We start from the raw sequence: 21,015 nt of genomic DNA, 5'->3' as shown, positions 1-21,015 counted from the left end.
GAGGGGACGCTGACCTCAAACTCCTGCCGCGCTGTGCGGGTGGAAAGGCAATGCAGATGGAGAACAGCTGTTCCGGTGTGGGTGAAGAGGACGCTGGTCGGGAACACCCGCTGGGGGGCGTTGTGACCTGAATGCGGAGCGAGAACCCCTGCTCTGACAGGCTGGGACTTGGGAGCGATGCCAGCCTAGAGCCCGTGCTCTGGCACGGGTGGGGGGCATAATGACCCCGGTCACCCTGGCGTGGAGCACAGCGCCTGCCAGTCTCAAACCCATGCCCTGGAGTGGGGCGATGGGGGTGGGGGTGGGGGGTGTTGATCTAGAACACAACTCCAGCGTCAGGTGGACCGACTGCCGAGCTAGAACCCGCCGCCGATCTAGAGCCCCGCCAACCTGCCCCTCTCCCTGGCTGGCGAGGCTCTAGAACCTCGCTGGTACGCGGGGCCGATCTAGAACCCCATGCTCCGGAGGCCGGTGCTCGAGCCCCGTTCGTCCCCCCTGCGAGCGGCAGTGGTTCGCGGCGGGCAGGCGGGGGAGCGTCGGCTAAAGCCGGCGGCCCCTTTAAGAGCTGCCCCGTCTGCTTACTCTATGTTTACATAACAGAGCGGGCTGTACCACTGCGGTCCCCGGAGGGGGGGAGGGAAAGCCGAGACGGGCGGCTAAAGGGTGACTCCCTCCCCCCGCCCGCGGGCAGCGCGTGGGTTGGGGGGGGGGGGAGGCGACGGGGAGCTGGGCCAGCCACAACGCTGCACCTCCACCCCCCCCGCCGCCTGATGCGAGTTGGTACCTCCCCCCTCCCCTTCGGCATTAGTGGCTGTTGTCGGGCGCTCGCGGGCTCAGTGCGGGGCGCAGCGCGGAGCCGGCTCCGGTCTCCCCCCTTCGCCTCCCGATGGGATTGTAGCGGCGGCGGCAGCAGCAGCGGCGGCCCCATGTTTTCCCCCAGCCAGGAGGAGCACTGCGCCCCCAACAAGGAGCCCGTCAAGTACGGGGAGCTGGTGGTGCTGGGGTGAGTGAGGGGGGGTCGGCCCCCGAGGGGGCGGCCGGGGGGGGGGGGGCATCCGAGGGGGCGGGGCAGTGAGTGGGATCCTGAGGGGAGAAGGGCGGGGGCGGGATCCTGAGGGGCAGCTCGGTGGGCGAGCTGAGGGGGGAACCGCGGAGGGGGGGAGCGGGTTCCTGAACGCGCGCGCGGCGGGGGGTGAAGAGAGAGTCGAGGCGGGGGGGGTCAAACGCCTCAGGGAGGGAATCTGTGAGTGGGGGGGGGGGGGATGAGGCTCAGGTCCCCGTGAGGGCGCTGAGGGGGATCGCGATGCTGAGGGGGGAGGGGCTGAGGGGGAGACGCCGGGGGGGGGATTCCCCCTTCGCCCCCCGCCCTCCGGGGGGTGGCGCAGGGATCTTTGTCTCCTGTTGGGCTGTGAAGGTGAAACTCTAGGGGGCAGGAAGCTTCCCCCACCCCGTGCCCCAGCTCTGGGCTGCTCGTGGAGGGTCTGGGGCGCGCGGGGGGGGGGGGGGGAGCATCCCTCTTCCCCTGGCGGCGGCGGGAGCTGGATGTGCGGGTGAGGGGAACGCTTCCCGGCTCGCCTGGGGGATGATCTCTACGGGCAGGGCAGGGCTGGCTCTGGTGTTGCCCTGGTGTTGCTGCTGGGCTGGTGCATTGCCTCTTCCTGCTCCAGATCCGAGGCACAACTTCCATTGGAGTGAGTGTGTGTGTGTGTGTAAGTGATCCGTGCCCCCGCGTAACTAAAGCGCATGCAGTTCCCCGGGAGCTGGCAGCCTCTCAGTCTGTCGGTCTGTCTCCCATTAGCCTAATGCGGATTTGTGGGGCGGATTTACACTTCCAGCTTGGCTCAGGCAAGGGCCTGCTATGGATGGTTAGGGATCATGACTGAGCTGGTTCCATGGACCCTTTTTCTCAGGGGAGCTGGCCACGGTGTGCTGAGCTGTGGGGCCTGCACTGCTGGGAAGGTAGCAGCATGTTTGTGTCCCCATGGCACTGGAGCTGCTGTAGATGGCACCCGAGCAAAGCTAGCTCTCCCTCAGCAAACACGCAAAGTTCCTAAGCATGCAGCATGACGAGTGCAAAGATATACACCTCCCCACCCCCACACCAAAGTTCCTAAACACTGATTATGGAGTGTGCGAAGAGATCTTGCTTACCTTTCTCTGTGCAATCTGCAGTTTGTAGGTGGAGATTGCATGCAATCATTACACTTCAACAATTAAAAGCTTCCCTTCATCTGCTTAGATTTTCTAGTGGCATCTTTGTTCATATGATAGATATTGTCCCTCTCTTCCAGATTGCAGGGGAGATGATGAAATTAGGGGAGGAGGAAGAGGCATTTACTTACATTCAGATTCGTAGTGGAAATGTTTATTTTTTCAGCTTGATATAGATCTTAAAGTAATCGGCTTGGTATTAATGTTCCTGCCCTGCCGTTAGAGCTTGAAGCTTTTCTGTTGAACATCATAGAAGCTACTGATGAACATAAGGCATGTAAGCCTTATTCACTGAGTGCCCCAGAGAACCCTGTAAGATGCATACGTTTACAGTTATAAAAATTAAATGCATGTTCAGCAAAGGGGGAACATTTTTAGCAAATAAATACATAAAGTTTTAAAACTGACCATGAGGCAGAGTTCCTGAACAATTACTGTATTAATAATTTGCCTTCCCCACTACAAATATGTTAAATGCTTACTAGAATGAAGTAGAAAGCCTTAATCATTTTTAGACTATCTCTTATGAAAAGCAATTAATTGGATTTTAAAATACAACAGAAAGGAAAAGCCTTTTAATCTTGCTCTTGTAAGTGTCTGTGTCTTATGGGGTGGTTTTTAAAGTGACACGAAATGTGTGTGTGGTGACAAGAATAATATAGCAAGACATAGTTACTATGGAGTGGAGTTCAGAAGTGAGCTGTAGCTCAAGGAAGCTTATGCTCAAATAAACTGGTTAGTCTCTAAGGTGCTACAAGTCCTCCTTTTCTTACTGCTGTAAATGCAATTACAAATCTTTGAAAAGTGTAAATTGTAGAAAAGCTGTTTATTGCAGCAGTTTCAGTTGGAAAACTCCTTGTCTAGCTGTTAAGAGCAGGAAAAGGTGTACTGGTGGTGGTGGTGTGGTGAGAATGGAGGATAACTTTAGCTGTGAAACAGTTTGTGTCTCTCACTGTAGAACCATAGTGCACTGTTAAATCTTTAATTAAATTATATTGTATACATTGATGATGTGCTACAGATGCTTTTGTGTTCAGCTGGAAACACATTCCCCTTTCTGCTGCTTTGCTATATTTAGCAGTATTTGGGGAGTGCATAAGTGTAAAACATTTGGCTCTGAACTTAATTTGGTAGATTCTGTTCTGCTTTTTAAATAATAGAATGTGATGATCTTATTGATTGATATAAGCAAATGTCTCCTCCTTTAGTGCCATGCATTTATATTTAATATGAAACTTATAGTAATGAGATTTTCAGTAAACATGAAATTGGTTTGAATAGGTTAGGGGACATCCTGTTTTCTGCTTTCCAAATGTTCTGAGGTGTTTCTATACAAACTGAATATTCTTAAGCCCTTTTTACAAGATGCTAACATCTATGCACTACATTGATTCTAATGTAACAAGGGCCTGTCCACTCAACAGAGTTTACTCAGGTGTGTAACTCTTCTAATTTGGTAGTGCCTTAGCTGTGTCTTGGCATGTTTAGATTTGCCTTTGTTGACTACTTCAAACCATGTTAAAACACATCAACGTTATTTAGTAGACTAATGGTGTGGGGATGGGACAAAGCTAGGAAACAAAATTACTCCATTGTGTACATCTTCCATTTTGTCAGCGTTTAAGGCACTAAATTATGAATATATAATATGCTGCATACCCATCTCACCCCAGCTCAAATTGAGAACACTTGCTCACTATAAGTAGTGCCATAAATAGCATAAAGCTGTATTTTCTTTTTTTCCAACCTCAGTGCTGAATCACTGCTGGGAACTCTCAGAACAGTTTGAACATCTGTTCAGCATTCTGAAAAAGTAGGCAGAATAACCTTTGAATTTTCCTATTCCCTTTGTATGAAATGGAAGAATTCCAGGTAACAAGGTTTTGAATGAGATAATCTCATTTTTGGAGGATTAGGTTTAACACCTCCAAATGACAAAAAAAGTGAAGTATCAGAAGTGTAACTCTCCTTGTGGCAATTGCTTAATTAAGAGTAATAAAATGACCTGTTTAACAGGTAGAATCTTAAATATTCTTTTGGTTTTAATGGTTACAATGCTATTTAAACAGCTTAAATAGAAAAAATTGATGTTATGCATATTGGGTCAGACCTATGGGCCATCTAGCCCAGTATCCTGTATCTGACAGTGGTCAGTGCCAGATGCTTCAGAGGGAATGAAAAAAAACAGGGCAATTTCATGTGATCCATCAGTTGTTATCCTGTTGCGGTTTCAGAGGTTTAGGGACATCCAGAACGTGGAGTTGCACGTCCCTGACCATCTTGGCTAGTAGCCATTGATGGACCTATCTTCCATTAACTTATCTAATACTTTTTTGAACTCAGTTATATTTTTGGCCTTTACCGCATCACCTGGCAATGAGTTCCGCAGGCTGGTTAACTTTCTTTATTCATGAGTGCTCTAAGACTGGTTTAAATTAGGTGACCATAAACTGATATTGTGTAGTGAAGCTAACTTGCTCTGCAAACCATTGCATATAATCCTTATATTAAGAAAATAAATTTCCTCTACCCCCACCTCTGCTCACCTTACATTTAATAGTGTTATGAACTAGGTTGTGTTCTACGTATGAATTAAATCTAACAATCAAAGACAAATATTCCACTGGGAAAACTATACGTAATGCCAAAAGTTGAACGTTATCGGAGACTGTACCTAGCGATAGCTGTGTTTCCTTGTCAGCCTGTTAATGTGATCACGGGGTAAGCCTTTGGGGGGGAGGGATAGCTGAGTGGTTTGAGCGTTGGCCTGCTAAACCCAGGGTTGTGAGTTCAGTCCTTGAGGGGGCCATTTAGGGATCTGGGCCAAAAATTGGGGATCGGGCCTGCTTTGAGCAGAGGTTTGGACTAGATGATCTCCTGAGGTTCCTTCCAACCCTGATATTCTATGATTCTAAGTCACTTGGATCAAGTCACCCCTTAACCTTCTCTTTGGTAAACTAAATAGATTGAGATCCTGGAGTCTATCACTATAAGGCATGTTTTGTAATCCTTTAATCATTCTCATCGCTCTTCTCTGAATCCTCTCCAATTTATTAACATCCTGTTGAATTGTGGATGCCAGTGCCAGATACAAGTAATATAATCTTCCATCTCCTACTTGATATTCTCCTGTTTATATATCCAAGGTTCACATTAGCCCCTTTGTCCACAGCATCGCACTGGGGAGCTCATGTTCAACTGGTTATTCACCATGATCCCCATATCTTTTTTTCAGAGTCACGTTTTTCAGGATAGAGCCCCCCATCCTGTAAGTAGGGCCAGTGTTTTTTGTTCATAGACCTAAGTTAACTATTTATTTTATTTATTTATAAAAAATTTGTTACAGCTGTTGTTTCAGGCATTGGCCTACACTTCTTTCGTGTCTTAATAGTGCTTTCCATCAGTAGTTCTCAAAGCACTTTATAGAGAAGCTAAGTATCATTATCTCCATTTTACAGTTGTGGAAACTGAGGCAGAGAGAAGATGTGATTTGTTCAAGGTTACCCCGTAGGTGACTGGGAAAACCAGGAATAGGCAGGAGGTTTAAAACAAACAAAAGGAAGTACTTCTTCACACAATGCACAGTCAACCTATGGAACTCGTTACCAGAGGCTTTTGTGAAGGCCAAAACTATAGCAGGGTTCAAAAAAGAGCTAGGTAAGTTCATGGAGAATAGGTCCATGAATGGCTATTAGCCAGGATAGTCAGGTCTGCAGCCCCATGCTCTAGGTAGGGATGTAAAGATTGTTTAAAAAGTTTACAGTTTAAATGATTAAAAATATTTCATTTAAATGGTAAACTGATTAAAGGGCCGGTCCCCCGGCGGTGCGGCTGGGGTGGTGCTGCTCCAATGGCTGGGGTCTCTCTGGGTGGTGCAGGGCCGGCTGGGGCCATTCTGGGTGGCATGGGGGTTAACGGTTAAGGTGGGTTAACCGGTAAGCCTAATGCTTACCGGTTAACCTTTTACATCCCTATCTCTAGGTCAGTGGTTCTCAACCATGTACCTGAGGCTACACAGAGATCTTCCGGGGACTACTCAACTCATTTAGATCAGTGTTTATCAACCTGGGGATTGTGGAATGGGTTTAGAGGGGCCGCAAGTGCAGGGCAGCGCTAGGGGGTAGGAAGCAGGGCAATTGTCCAGGGCCCCATGCCACAGGGGGCCTCGCGAAGCTAAGTTCCATGTTTCAGCCCTGGGTGGCAGGGCTTGGGCTTCAGATAACTATCGCCATGGAATGTAAGTACAATATTCCAGTCGATTTATTTTATAATTATATGGCAAAAATGAGAAAGAAAGCAATTTTTCAGTAATAGTGTGCTGTGACACTTTTGTGTGTTTATGTCTGATTTTGTAAGCAAGTATTTTTAAGTAAGGTGAAACTTGGGGAATACAAGACAAATCCAACTTCTGAATGGGGTACCGTAGTTTGGAAAGATTGAGAAACGCTGCTCTAGGTGCCCCTAGTCTCTGATTTCCAGAAGCTAGGAATGGATGACAAGGTATGGATCACTCAATTGCCTATTCTGTTCATTCCCTCCAAAGCACCTGGCATTGGCTACTGTCGGAAGACAGGATACTAGGTTAGATGGACCATTGGTTTGACCAAGTATGGCTGGCCTTATGTTCTTATGTCATTTTCAGGAATAGAACCCAGGTCTCCTGAGTTTCAGTCAACATGCTATCCACTAGACTACACAGCCTCCAAACTCTTCTTTGCAACCAGGAGGGCTGGGTACTTAATAAAAAATGGTTTTGAGCATATTTCTGTGGCAAGCAGTGGATTCTGCAGCAAATGTTGTGACCACGGACTGCGTGGGACCTTGTTATTAGTTAAAACTTCAGCCTCATTGTGTGTTGTGTGATGCTTTTTTGCTTCATCGCTTGACTCTTTTTCTATACACTTTTTACCTCTGTAGAACAGAATATATGGCATAGATGCCTTTCCTGAAACTTAATATTCGAGCAGCTCAGGTTCTGCTATCAGGTCTCATTTAATAGATCACCCTAGGTTTCCACATAAGAACCGTTCTCTGGCAAATGTCATGGTGGTCAATGGGTTCAACGTGTTTTACTTAGTGCTTACTGTATTGGTGAAGAGAAGAGTGTACATAGTTGGTTTGTTCAAAAGTCACAGCTGGAAGGAGTCAGTTCTGCAGAAGCTGCTTTTCTTTTCTTTGTTACTAGCAGTAGGGTCATTGAGATCTTTGTGGGTGGGCACTTCATGGAAATAGTTTATTATGTGGAGGCATGTTCCGTAAACTATACAGGTTAAGAAGACATGGTCCTTGTCCTCTCAAAAGCTTTCAGTGGAATTACACTCAGATACCATAGTGGTGGGCATGATACCTAAATAGAACTCTAGACATGATGCATCAAAGTGTGTTGTAAAACAGTAGGAAGTGGCTAACGGAAGGATGACGGTTGCAGCAATAAGACTACATGGTTACTTAGCAAAAGCTAGCATGCAGCATGATAGAGCAAAAGTTTATTTTTTTTAAACTTAATATAAACAAAATATAGTTTTAACTTGGTTCTTGTAGGTGTCATAGGAATAGGACAGAATTTTGCTGTATACCTTGTTTTTTGGCTCTCTTAGAACCTTGGTCTGTGCCTAACAGCTGACCTTATTAATTGCATTGCCACATCAGTATAAAATCCCAGCTAGTGACATAAAATAACATCAATCACTTCAGACTGATTTACTTGTTACAAGAATATATGTGGATTTTAACTTTCAGCAAAATATCAAACACCTTGCATGTTTAATACTTGCTAGAAAATGAAGTTGGATGCACTCCAAAAGTAAACTCTAATTCTGCGCCTCCTCCCCGTCCAGGGCAAGCCCATCACACATAGGGAAGCAGAATAAATTCTGTATTTGGAAAGAAAAAGGAAGACATAATCTGCATTCACTCAGAAGAAAACAAGTCCGACAAACTTATTTTCTGGGTTCCTGGCCTTCCTATTTACTGCACTCTAGGTAAAGAGCCAAAGTGCTTATCTTTTTGTCGGTAAGATCAGTGGTGCGCAGCCTTCTGCATTCAACTGGACTTCATAAATGTATGGATACTGTAAGAATCCACTGGGCTCCACTGAAAAGTGATGAGAACAGGCATACTGTCAGAATCCTAGCGTCCATTAAGTCTTGAAGCAAAGCACAAAACTTTTGACGTCTCAGTGATTCTTTGCTCCCAATTCCTGTGAGCATAGGGAGTGTTATGGAAGTGATACTTAGCTAAGATGGTGGGGAAGGTGCATTTTGATATCTTCCCACTGGCAGGCTTGTGCAGAGTTCGTTACTCTGGAAAGGCCCGGCTTCCCATTTCTTGTCTGGAGACTGCCATGTGGTAGGCCTAGTGGAGAGAGGCAGAGGCTTCTCTTGGAGGTCTTGTCGTAAATCTTGATTGGTTGGGAGAAGGGAGGCAAATCTCTCTTGTGTTGTAGAGAAAGCTCAAGTTTGTTGACATGGTCATCCCTACAGTGGCCTGTTAGAAGAAGGCTGCAACAGGGATTCGGAAAGCCTTAATGTGGGGATCAGAGTGGTCTTACGGTATGTACATGTGGTCAAACACTTGCTCCCTCCTTCAACCCTCAAACAAAACTAGATCAAAAGCATTGTGCCCTTAATTAGTAGCAAACCTCCCCAAATAGACTAGTATACAATGACTGATATTTGTCAGATGGGTGAGAGGCAAGCAAATCAATCTCTCATCTGTGCTGACCTCTTCAGAATAAACACCCTTCCCCTGGAGCCTTAATGGCAGTTGAGGACCAGTTTTTGGCTGTGGTGTCTTAAGATATTCTAAAAAGACTTATTTAAATATGTCTTGACAAAGTGACACATTCTCTATAGCTATGTCTCCGCTAGGATTTTAACAGGTTTTAAACTAATTTTTTTTCCTGGTGTAGACAAGGCAAGTTGGAGGTTTAAACATTAGCTGATAGACCTAACAACCCTTAGGATTTACCTTTACCAGCTAATGAGTTAAACCTATAGTTTACTTTGTCTACATTAGGGTTTTAACACTTTGTTAGTTAACATGTCAACTAATGCATACGAAAACTATGTAGACAGCACTTTGAAGTTAAGGCTTGGGCTCTGAAGCCCTCTTCCTGGCTTCAGAGCCCAAGCTTGAGCCTTAGCTGTAACTTCAAAGGACTGGCTACACAGCTATATTAGGTCACTAGTGTGAGCCCAGCTAACCCAAGTCTGTTGACCCAGGCCATGTTTTTGGTTGTTTCTTGATAATCTGGATGGGGTGGGGGAATCTGGGGCTCTGCTATTTGTCATGGAAGCACACTTGCAACCTTTACTAAATGATCCACAATTGTTAGACTATGATGGGAGATATTCATCATTCAGCTAAAAGAAATTTTTTAAAAGTGCCCAGTGCAGACTCAGTGTCAACTTTTTTGAAATACATTTCACGGTCAAAATGGATGTTGAAGTACCTCAGCACACTGAGGGATTTATGTCAATAAAATGGCTGTTTGAGGTAAGTTGGCTCTTGGTTAGGCATGAACTAATCATGTCACACTTTTGTAAATAGAAAAGGAGTACTTGTGGCACCTTAGAGAACCAATTTATGTTGCTCACGAAAGCTTATGCTCAAATAAATTGGTTAGTCTCTAAGTTGCCACAAATCCTCCTTTTCTTTTTGCGGATACAGACTGACACGGCTGCTACTCTGAAACTTTTGTAAATGTGACTGTTTCTTGGTAGCAATGGCTATGTTTTTTTTTTTTTTCTGGGGGAAAGCAGTGAGGAAATCCTCCTTTTTATTTGTACTGATAGAAGTGGTTTATTGCTGACTTCCGTTTTCACAGTCCTGACTGTTGTGGCACTTGGGCACATCACATGTCTTGACTGACTTTAGATAACGATTAATATGCCTTATGAAGAGTGAACTGGTCACATGTATTCATTTGGCATGGGAAAGGTTCTGATACATTACACTGCTGATGGCTAACGCATGGCCTGAGGGCAACATGTGCTCCTATAAGTACTTGGCATTGCAGTAGGAATGGTCTTCCGTTATGTGCAGCATTCTATACAACAGTTATACCTCAGCTATAGCAGTCATCTATCTGTACAACTGGCTGCTTCGGTGTCCTCATATTACCATGAGACAAGTATGAAGCTGAAATATGGTGCACCGCCTCCTCAAAGATAATGTGGGAGAGGCAAATGAACAGGCAAGTGAGAAGTTAAGTAGTGACTGATGTACAATATGTGTTAGAGGGAAGAAGGCCAAGAAATAGTGTGGTCTGGTACCTCAGTGCTGTGATTTCAACTGTTTAATCACTGTTGTATTTAAACCACTCTTGCAAAATTCTAGTTGCTAAAGGCAGGAAATTTTTTGCCATCATATCCATCCTCTTTCCCCCACCCCCTATGAAACGAAGAATCAAGTAGAACCCTGTCCCTTAGTTGATAAACTTAATGACAATTTTACAAGACTGTTGTTCATATTAAAATGGCAGTGATGTGTGTTTAGAAGGCTTGAAATTTAACTTCCAGTCTGATAGGCTTATACTCCAGTTTATTTCAAAATCTAGTAAGTTGGTACATTCTGTCATGAAATAAGTTATTCTTTCAACTGGGCATACTTTCAGTGCTGGCTAATGGGCAGGTAGATTTAACAGATGAATTGCTTCCCTTTAGGGCATATAAATGTCACCACAGATGACAGAGGTACTGATTGTGAAGACCATTAGTTACTGTAAGAAACTAAACAAACTGAAGTGCAGTAATAAAGGTTGAAATCTCTTGTTATATATTATAAATAAACTAGAGACCAAATGTGCAGATTCTTTACTATATGTTCTGTTTAGTTTGGGCACAGAGGTTAATGGGCTGAAACTTTCATTTAAGCACAGCTGCATTCTTTCACATAGAGCAGCTTGACTTTATTTTGACTCACTAACTTAAGCATTGACTCATTGAAATCATGATTCTAGAATCTTGATTCTACAATCTCCTGTCTCAATGGGAATTCTCTTTTCATAGATGAGATTGTATTATTGAAAAGGATGTTAGCAACTGAAAAACTCTTTCCTCTTTGCATGTCTTATACCACGAATCCTTCACTTTGGAGTAGATGGATATTTTTATGTTTAAACCTCATGGGCAGATTGGCCAATGAGGTACTGTTGTGCCTCAAACCACATTGTCCTCCTTTCCAGTTTGTTCTACCTCCAACAGAAAGTAGCTGCAACTTTCAGGGTACTATAAAAAAGGTGCGCTCCTACTCTTCTTGAGAAGACTGAATGTGAGGGAATCTTTCAGACAGGATTTGGGAATCCTTGTGGCAATTATGTCTTCATTCCCCTGCTAGTTCTCACATCTGAAACTTGCTGTTCTGAATAGGAAGGTAGAATGGTTTCTCTGGTCACTATGAAGTGAGAGCTCTGTCTCTAGCTTCTGTCCTCCTTTCTCTTAACGTGTCTGTGTGTGTGGGTAGTATAAGGCAGTTGGTTTTCAGTTTCTGGGAATATTCCCAGGTTAGTCTTTGCTTTGTTTTTTTCATCCTGCTTTTAAGAAGAATGTACAGATTTTATCCTTAATCCTGTCTGGGTTAATGAGAACAGTAAATGTGAATCTTGAAAGGGGCTCTTAACCATCACTAACAAGCCAGTTATTTTGGAACTGTGACCTTGCATTTAGAGAACTAAAAATTTAAGGAAAAAAAGTTACAGGTTTTTGATCTTCAGCATCCTCTGATACTGGCTGTGGATGCAATGTCCTCTTCTCACAGGCAAATCTACAGTCTGTTTTCACAGTCTTGCTGGACAACTTAAGTTCTATGCCCTTGGCCTGATTCACTTTTTTAGGGGAACTAAGACATACAACTCCCATTGTTGTCAGCCAGCCCTAATTGCCATTGAAATTCTGAAATCTTCCTCACTTGGCCTACCTAGTAGTTAATGCTCCTATGATCTAAAGAGGGCTAAACACCCCTTTCTTAGAAGCACTCGAAAGATGTGATACAGTCCTTTCCCTTACTCTCAGGGGCTGAATATGCTATCTTTGCAGCATTTTCATCCCTTATTGGTTATGGGAGAAAAAGGGACTTCTGCTTCTGCTTCCGGCATCACCTCTAATATGGTAGCACAAAATTCTGCAATTAGACTGCTGACCCAGCCCTGCCTTATCTCCCTCTACAGTTGCATAATCAAACCTCCAGCTGCTTAGGCACTCAAGCATGTATCTACTCTTCTACCAGTTTTGTGAACTGGCTGCACATAGGACCCAGTGTAATGTTTTAAATGTCTTTCCATGCAAGGATCTCAAGGCACATACCAGAAAAATCACAAAAGGTCAAACACCACTCCTCCATAAGAAAACACAGGCTGTAACCATTTCAGGGGTGTAATGTAATCAGGTTTCTGACTCCATAAAGTAGGAGGGCAAAGCTTGAGTAACTTATATGCATCAGAACTCTCCTCCATAGAATTAAAATTGTGTAATGGGTCTCTGTCAGTGTATTGCTATTTAGAATATAAAACTTCTTTTAGGGCAGGAGGACAATTACACATGGCCTTACTGTACTAGAAATTATTTAAAGCCATCATGGTCAGAAGTGATTGGTTTGCTTTAACAGAGTGTTATTTTTACAATCTGGTCCCTGTATGTATTCAGGGAGTCCTGGCAAAAATAAGCTTTCACTACTACTGTTGGCATTGCAGAGTGAACACAGGCAGGGAGAAGGAAGCTGGATTGTAGTGTTAGCCAAATTCCATTTGCAGAATCTTTATTCAGCCCCAGGCCAGAAAGAACATAGTCTAGCTTCCAAGTTTCAAGCAGAGTTTGCAGGGTTGGCAGTTGTGCGCAAAAAAAAAAGGCAGTCTCAGTTACTTGTAAACTGAGCATGTCTGATATGAAAGTAGCTGAGCCAGTGAACATGGCACCCAGTGATGGAATATTATATGTGCAGAACTGTATTTTATGAAACTCAATTTGGGTTCAGTTAGTAGTTTAAAAAAAAATTAATGTAGTTGTTACCAACTAATAATCATTTGGAGGATACTTGCATATAATCCTGTGTTGTGTTAACTCTTAGACATTAAACATAATGTATTGGTGGTAATAGCCATTCATCCATTGGAAAGCCTGAGCTCAATCATAGGGTTAGAAGGGACCACAAGGATCATTTAGTCTACACCCCTGCCAACATGCTGGATTTGTTGTGTCTAAACCATCCAAGACACATGGTTATTCAGCCTCCTTTTGAAAACCTCCAGTGAAGAAGCTTCCAAAACCTCCTGAGGCAGTCTGTTCCATTGACCTACTGTTCTTACAGTTAAGAAGATTTTTTTGAGATTAAATCTGCTATGCTGTAGTATAGTTTGAACCCATTGCCTCTTGTCTTCTATGGCAAAAGAGAACAACTTTTTTCCATTTTTTTTTTTTATGGCAGCCTTTCATAGACCGCTATCATATCCTCCCCCCTTAATCTCTTTTCCAAATGAAACATACCCAGGTCCTTAAGCCTTTGCTCATATGTCTTGCATTCCATCCCTTTGATCATCCTTGACGCTCCCCTCTGGATATTTTCTAGTTTCTCTACATCCTTTCTATATGTTGGTGACCAAAATTGGACACAGTACTCCAGCTGAGGCTTAACCAGTGCCGAGTAGAGCAGTACTCTTACCTTCCATGACTTGCATGCTATGCCTTTGTTAATGCAACCTGAAATTACATGTGTGTTTTTTTTTTTTTTTTTTTGCAACAGCTTCACATTTGCTGACTCATCTTGAGGTTGTGATCCACCACAACTCCCAGATCCTTCTCAGCAGTGCTGTTGCCAATCCAGTCCCTCCCCCCCCATTCTGTATTTGTGCATTTGGGTTTTCTTCCTGAAGTGGAGCACCTTTCATTTGTCTTTGTTGAATTTCATTTTGTTGTCTATAGCCTAGTTCTCCAATATATCAAGATCCCTCCAAATTTTAGCTCTAGCCTCAAACGTATTGGCAGCCCCCCCCATCTTTGTCTCATCTGCATACTTGATCAGTATGTTCTCTATACCTATATCCAGGTTATTAATAAAGATATTAAACCACACCTGACCCAGAACAGATCCCTATGGAACCCCACTTGAGTCCTCCCTCCAATCTGACATCATTCCATTCATAGTTACTCTTTGTTTGCCATTGTTTAACCAATTATGTATCCACTTAATGGTACTTCTGTCAAGCCTGCATGTCTCCAGCTGGCTTATCAGGATGTCATGTGGGACTGTGTCAAAAGCCTTGCTGAGGTCCAGGTATATTAGGTCCGTTGCATTCCCCCATCCACCAAATCAGTTATCCTGTCCAAGAAGCAAATTAAGCTCGTTTGGCATGATTTGTTCATGGTAAATCCATGCTGGCTGCTAGTGAGTACCCCTTCATCCTCCAGGTATTCACAAATTGAATGTTTTATACATTGCTCTGGTAGCTTTCCAGGAATTGAAGTCAGGCTGACTGGTCTGTATTTTCATGGCCCCTCCTTCCCCCCCCTTTTTAAAGATGTCACTACATTAGCCCTTCTTCTGTCATTCATGAGTTTGTAAATATTCTTGCCAGTGGCATCGACATTTTTTTCAGGTAATTCCTGCAGTACCCTCGGGTGAATAGCATCTGGCTCCACTGATTTGAATATATTCAAATTAGTCAGAAGATCTCTAACATGTTCTTTACTTATCCTGATTTGTACACCCTCCCCTTTATTGTCTATGGTAACTTTGCTAGTCGTCAGGTCACATGTTTTTTGTGAGAAGACAAGCAAAGTAGGCACTGAGCAGCTCTGCTTTCCTATTGTCTTCCATTATTAGCTCATCTTCTCCATCGAGCAGTGGACCCGCACTGTCTTTGATCTTTTTTGTTTGTCTGACATATTAAGTCATTCTTTGCCTTGGCTTTTGTGATTTTTGTCCCTACAGACTTGTGCTATTCCCATGTATACTCCCTGGCTACATGCCCCTCCTTCTACATTGGCCTCCTGTGGCTCTTCTTTTCTTTCCTCTGCATCGGCATAGCTTGGTGTTGAGCCTCTAGTATTACATCTTTTAGGAACTGCCAGCCCCCTTCAACTCCTTTTCTTCCTAGTTGGTCTTTCCATGAGACCTTGCCTACTATTTTTCTGAGTTGTTGAAATCCAAGTTTCTGAGGTCCAGTGTCCTTGTTTTGCCTTTCTCATGTCTTCCTTTCCATAGGATTTTCAGTTCTATGTATTAATAAAGTGATCGTTGTCTGACAGCCCTTTCCGTTTCCCTCTACGCATGTCATAACTCCTAACACACTGTGCTAAACAAAACCCGTCTAAATGATTATAAGCATCTTTTATGTAGATTTTTTTTTTAAATGCAGTCTCCCCCCCCCCCCATTAAATGTTTGTTGCTGCACCACTTCAGTGTCATACTAGATTTAATGCCCTTTCTGTTCATCATTTCCCCTCTTGCCTATGAATTTTTATGCAGTGTTCTGTTCTTGCGGCCCTTTTTTCACGGAACCTTACTAAAATATGGTGGTAGAACCTGCAAATAAAGGAAGGAGCAACTGTCTCCCTGGTCGCAGCTGTTGGACATAAGTATACTGTGTGGCATAACATGTTTTGCTTGAATAGTGTAAAACTGAAATTGTCCTTTATCTTTGGTTTCCTCCTTTAATTTGCTCCAGCGATCCATCTGGATACTAAGTATGGTAAAAGTTCAGTTTGAATCATTATAACTGCAGGAGTAGCTTATTTCCATACCCTAGCCAATTAATACAAAAGAGGCAATTAGTGAGTTCTACCATTTTGCTATCTCTTGTGGTGGGGCACTTAAAATGAAGCTGTTACTTAAGTCAACACATCTTTTTTTTTGTAGAAATTTATATTGCCTTTCTGATTTATTTTTCTTGAAATATAATCATGTTTTAGGTCTGGAAAAGGCTTGTGGAGGTCTCAGTGAAATTGCCTCTGGAGGTCTCTACTTTAAGATTCATATAACCTGCTTGGGGGTTGTAGAACCATTTGAAGAGTATGTATTGGGAGGAGTGTGTGTTGATTAAGAATCCGACTTTTCTATTCTGGCTATATGAGAGAGCAGATGTTGGGGTTGAACAATGTAGGTAGACTTCAGTTCTGCCGTTTGAATATGGCTCTTCTGTTAATCCTTCTAAAAGTATGGAGGTTCAGGAATAAGTCAGGGTGTAGCATCGAATCATAAACAGGTCATGTTTTTATTTCTTAGAATAAAAAGATTTGGTCCCTATTCAAATTTGGCTGCCATTTTGGACCTACTGTCTTCCTGAGGATTCTGCTTTCGTTATCCCCCAGGTATGAATTGCTACTTGAAGGGGCTATGTATATTTTTAATATTTAATCAGTCTGTTCCCCTTTGATGATCTAACTAGGCTTAATGAGCCCCTCAGATTGAGAACTTCTACTGTTCTTCATTCTCTCAAACTAGCTTTGATGAGTAATCTTTGCCAAGAGAGTGGCAAGCATGGGGCAAATCCGCCCTGTACTTTGCTTTGTAAAGATAAGGTTTTGCTGTGTCTCCATTTGGTTCTTGATCAAAGTGGTGTCAGACTTCCACCCAAAGAAAACAATATAATCTCCTTTTCCCTCTTCCTCACCTCCGGTTTCCTTGGGGAAGTTAGGCTGTATGGTCTTAATGCTTCAAGGTCCTTTTGACATCATCTGGTGTAGCAAATTGCTGGCACTATTATGATGGGTCTCGCGCTTTCTCTTCTTGGGTGGGGGTTCAGGGCACCATTTTTTGCCCCTGAACGGGGGGTATCAACTGCCCCACTAGTGTCTAGAGGAGGGGAGTGGAGAGGGAGGGACCCGGGCCCGCCCTCTACTCTGGGTCCCAGACAGGGGCCCTAGGGATAGCGGTAAACCACTAGAACTAGCGGTTCCTTCCCCTGGACTACTTCCCTCTCCTGCCCTTCAGCTTGTGGGGCTTCCTGCCCTCCCTCTGCACAAACCAGGTGTCCCTTTACCTAGGGTCTTGGTCGTCTTAGCCCACCGCAGCACTTCTCCAAACTCTCCTCTGCTTCCCTCCAAACTGCTCTCTGCTCCAACACCAATCCACTCTGCTTCAACTCCTCCCTTTGTCTGATTGAAGCAGGGGGTTTTTATCATGTGACTGGCTTCAAGTGCTTTAATGGGCTTCAGGTGCTTTAATTTATAGAAAACTTTCTTCCCTCTACAGGAAATAAGGCCCCCTTCTAACATGCTCCTGCTGCCCTCTAGCCATGCTGTATCACATATTCCCCTCCTCCCCCCCCATCCGCCCCCTTGCTCAACACCATGGGGTTGGGCTACTTGGGACGAGATAGGCCATCAGCGTTGCTGTGTTGGCTTCCGGACGTATGCTGTACCAGGAAATGGAAGGGCTGCAGGGATAGGAACCACCTAGTCACTCTTGCGTTCTTCTCCTTGTTTCTGTGCATCTACTGGAGTGGGTGTGGTCTATCACGAGGGTAAACCGCCGCCCCAGTAGGTAGTAGCGGAGAGTCTCCATAGCCCATTTTACCGCCAGACATTCCTTTTCAACGACGGCGTACTTTTGTTCCCTGGGGAGGAGTTTCCTGCTGAGGTACAAGATCGGGTGTTCCTCCTCCCCTGCCATCTGTGAAAGGACGGCTCCTAGCACTACCTCCGAGGCATCTGTTTGTAGGATGAATTCCTTCTTGAAGTCTGGGGTTATGAGTACTGGATGGCCGCAAAGGGCTGTCCTTAAATCTGCAAATGCTCCTTCTGCCACATCAGACCACTTTACTATCTTGGGGCCCCGAGCCTTTATCAAATCCATCAGTGGCCCAGCTCTTGTGGCAAAATGAGGAATGAATCTCTGATAGTATCCTACTATCCCTAGAAATGCTCTGACCTGCTTTTTGTGGACTAGTCGAGGCCAACCTTGTATTGCCTTCACTTTATTCACCAAACCTCTCCCTACTACATACCCAAGGTATCTGGCGTCAGCTAGTCCTATCATGCACTTGAGAGGGTTGGCAGTGAGGTCGGCTTTCGCAGGGTGTCTTGCACCGCTTCTATTTTTCCTAGGTGCGTTTCCCAGTCAGGGCTATGGATGACTGTCATCTAGATAGGTGGCGGCATACTTGGCATGGGGTCACAGCAATTTGTCCATAAGTCCTTGGAATGTTGCAGGGGCCCCATGGAGTCTGAAAGGGAGGACAGTGTATTGGAACAGGCCATCGGATGTAGAGAAGGCAGTGTTTTCCTTGGCATTCTTGGCCAGGGGAATTTGCCTAAATCCTTTGGTCAGGTCCAGGGCGGTTAGGTTATCGGGCTTTGCCTAATGATCAACTAGCTCGTCAATGTGTGGTATCAGAGAGGCATCGAATTGGGATACTTCATTCAACTTCTGGAAGTCGTTGCAAAACCTCAGGGTGCCGTCAGGCTTGGGAACTAGGATGATAGAGCTGGACCACTGGCTTTGGGATTCTTCAATAACCTCGAGTTCCAGCATCTTCTTCACTTCTGTCCTAATTTCTTCCCTTTTTAGCTTCTGGTATCCGGTACGGTCTTATTGTCACCCTTACTCCGGGCCTGGTGACAGTATGATGTTGGACCAGTGTTGTACGGCCCAGCTGAGTACAGAACATGTCCTGGTTCCGTTGGATCAGATCAATGACCTCTGTTCGTTGTTTTGGAGTTAACTCAGGAGATATCTTCACCTGCTCCTGTGGGTCGTCTCTCTGAGGTGGAGCACCCTGAATGACCAGGCACGTCTCTCGGTCACGCCAGGGCTTCAGTAAGTTGATGTGGTAGATTTGCTCTGACCTTCAGCGGTCTGGTTGTCTGACCTTATAGTCCACCTCCCCAATGGCTTCCACTATCTCATATGGTCCGTGCCAACTTTCTGCTGTCGGCACTAGCACCATCACCTGTTCCCCTGGCTGCAATCTCCGTACTTTCACCTGACGGTTGTAATATGTCCACTGGGCTTCTTGTGCTTTTTTCCAAATGTTCTCGTACTACAGGGGTTACTCGAGTTATTCGCTCTCTCATCTGTCACGTGCTCAATGACACTCTTTCCTGAGTTGGATTGTTCTTCCCAATCTTCCTTGGCAATATCTAATAGTCCGTGTGGGTGGCGGCCATATAGTAGTTCAAAGGGAGAGAAACCAGTGGACACCTGGGGGACTTCCCATATAGCAAACGTTAGATACGGTAGAAGGGTATCCCAGTCTTTTCCGTCCTGAGCTACCACCTTCCAGATCATACTTTTAAGGGTACAGTTAAACCGCTCGACCAGTCCATCTGTTTATGATGGTAGGCTGAGGTCCGTATGGCCTGGATGCAGAGTAGGGTACATAAGTCTTTCTTTAATTTTGACATGAAAGGGGTTCCTTGGTCTGTCAGGATCTCCTTAGGGATGCTACTTTCTTGATTAATATATTGGTGGTTTTTAAATACAGAACCTGTTTTCATCCTCATATCCTACACACTAAACTATTTAACTGATAACCATTTTAAAATGCCATTTTTTGTGCATTTTTAATTGAATTCCAATTTCCATACAAATGCAGCTTAATACAATCATGAGTAAAAAAAAAAAAAAAAAAAATCTCAAACAAATGAATCACCACTTCCTAAGGTAAAAAAATTAAGAATCTGAATAAATATATGTAAAATTATACAATTTCTTAAATAATTGTGCGTAGATTGTACTTCCTAGTTAGCAAAAAGTAACAAAATTAGTGTAAAGACCACACTTAGTTACAGATCCACATGTTTTAATGGTTAGCAACCAATGAGGGTCAACTTCTCTTTAGGAAAATGAAAACAAAAGCAAAATTAGATTAAAATTTATTTAAATCAAGGTTTCCTGGTTGCTGATTTAAAACTTACTTATATAACTTCTATTTAAATCCATCTACTCTGCCTCCCTTGTAAATTTTGTGTATCAGTAGAGCGCAAAGGTCCAAACTGTGATTGGAACCCTGTACTAGATACCAACACGGATAGTAAGAGATTGCAGTCTACATAGAGACTACAAAGAGTGGAAAGGGAAACGAGAGTGGTCAGTTTGGATGAGCTATTACCAGCAGGAGAGTGAGTTTGTGTTTTGGGGGGGTGGGTGAGAACCTGGATTTGTGCTGGAAATGGCCCACCTTGATTTTCATACACATTGTAAGGAGAGTGATCACTTTAGATAAGCTATTACCAGCAGGAGAGTGGGGTGGGAGGAGGTATTGTTTCATGGTCTCTGTGTATATAATGTCTTCTGCAGTTTCCACAGCATGCATCCGATGAAGTGAGCTGTAGCTCACGAAAGCGTATGCTCAGATAAATTGGTTAGTCTCTAAGGTGCCACAAGTACTCCTTTTCTTTTTGCAGATACAGAGAATTGAAGTGGTTTTCCAAAGGTTATGTGGATCAGTGGCCCAGTCAGGATTAGAATTCAGTTTTGCTGATTTACTGTCCAGTGCCCTAGTAGCCACTATATCAGCTACCTCCACAAAGTAGTTCCAGGTCTCTGCCTCTTCTCCTGCTCTGTTTTCCCAAATAACATCAGAGTGAAAGTGTCCAGAGTCTGACTTTGCTGGTCTGTTGCTTGGAAAAGCTATGGGCCAGGAGTAGAAGTGCTAGAGCTGTTTGTGTGCAGAATCACAAAGATGGACTATAGCTGTTTGCATTTAGAAGATAAGTGCAACCATAAGGATTAGAAAAATAACACTCTTCACTGAAAGTTTTAAATGGTCAAAGTTGACTGCTTAAATACTGTTTGTCAGGGAAAGCATCTTGCTTGCTGGTGAATAGGCGAGTACTTAATTTAAGTAACCTGGCCTGAACTTTGAGT

The 21,015-nt window shown here is 44.1% G+C and overlaps 1 protein-coding gene across 2 annotated transcripts in view; it reads left to right on the top strand.

Moving 5' to 3' along the window:
- The first annotated feature begins 854 nt into the window (after positions 1 to 854).
- PELI2 (pellino E3 ubiquitin protein ligase family member 2) overlaps positions 855 to 21,015 on the top strand; it is a 133,294-nt gene continuing 113,133 nt past the window's right edge. Inside the window, exon 1 of one of the 2 annotated variants that reach the window (XM_077820746.1) lies at positions 855 to 1,003. In XM_077820746.1, coding sequence (XP_077676872.1) covers positions 927 to 1,003 — 77 coding nt within the window. In that variant the 5' untranslated portion in view covers positions 855 to 926. The remainder of the gene's footprint in view (positions 1,004 to 21,015) is intronic. The other variant, XM_077820745.1, reaches the window with a different exon arrangement.

This window comes from Eretmochelys imbricata, chromosome 6 (assembly GCF_965152235.1).
Source record: "Eretmochelys imbricata isolate rEreImb1 chromosome 6, rEreImb1.hap1, whole genome shotgun sequence".
In the NCBI taxonomy this organism is placed as follows: Eukaryota; Metazoa; Chordata; order Testudines; family Cheloniidae; genus Eretmochelys; species Eretmochelys imbricata.
Note: the sequence above shows the minus strand (reverse complement) of the source record. Positions and strands in the feature narration are given on the sequence as shown.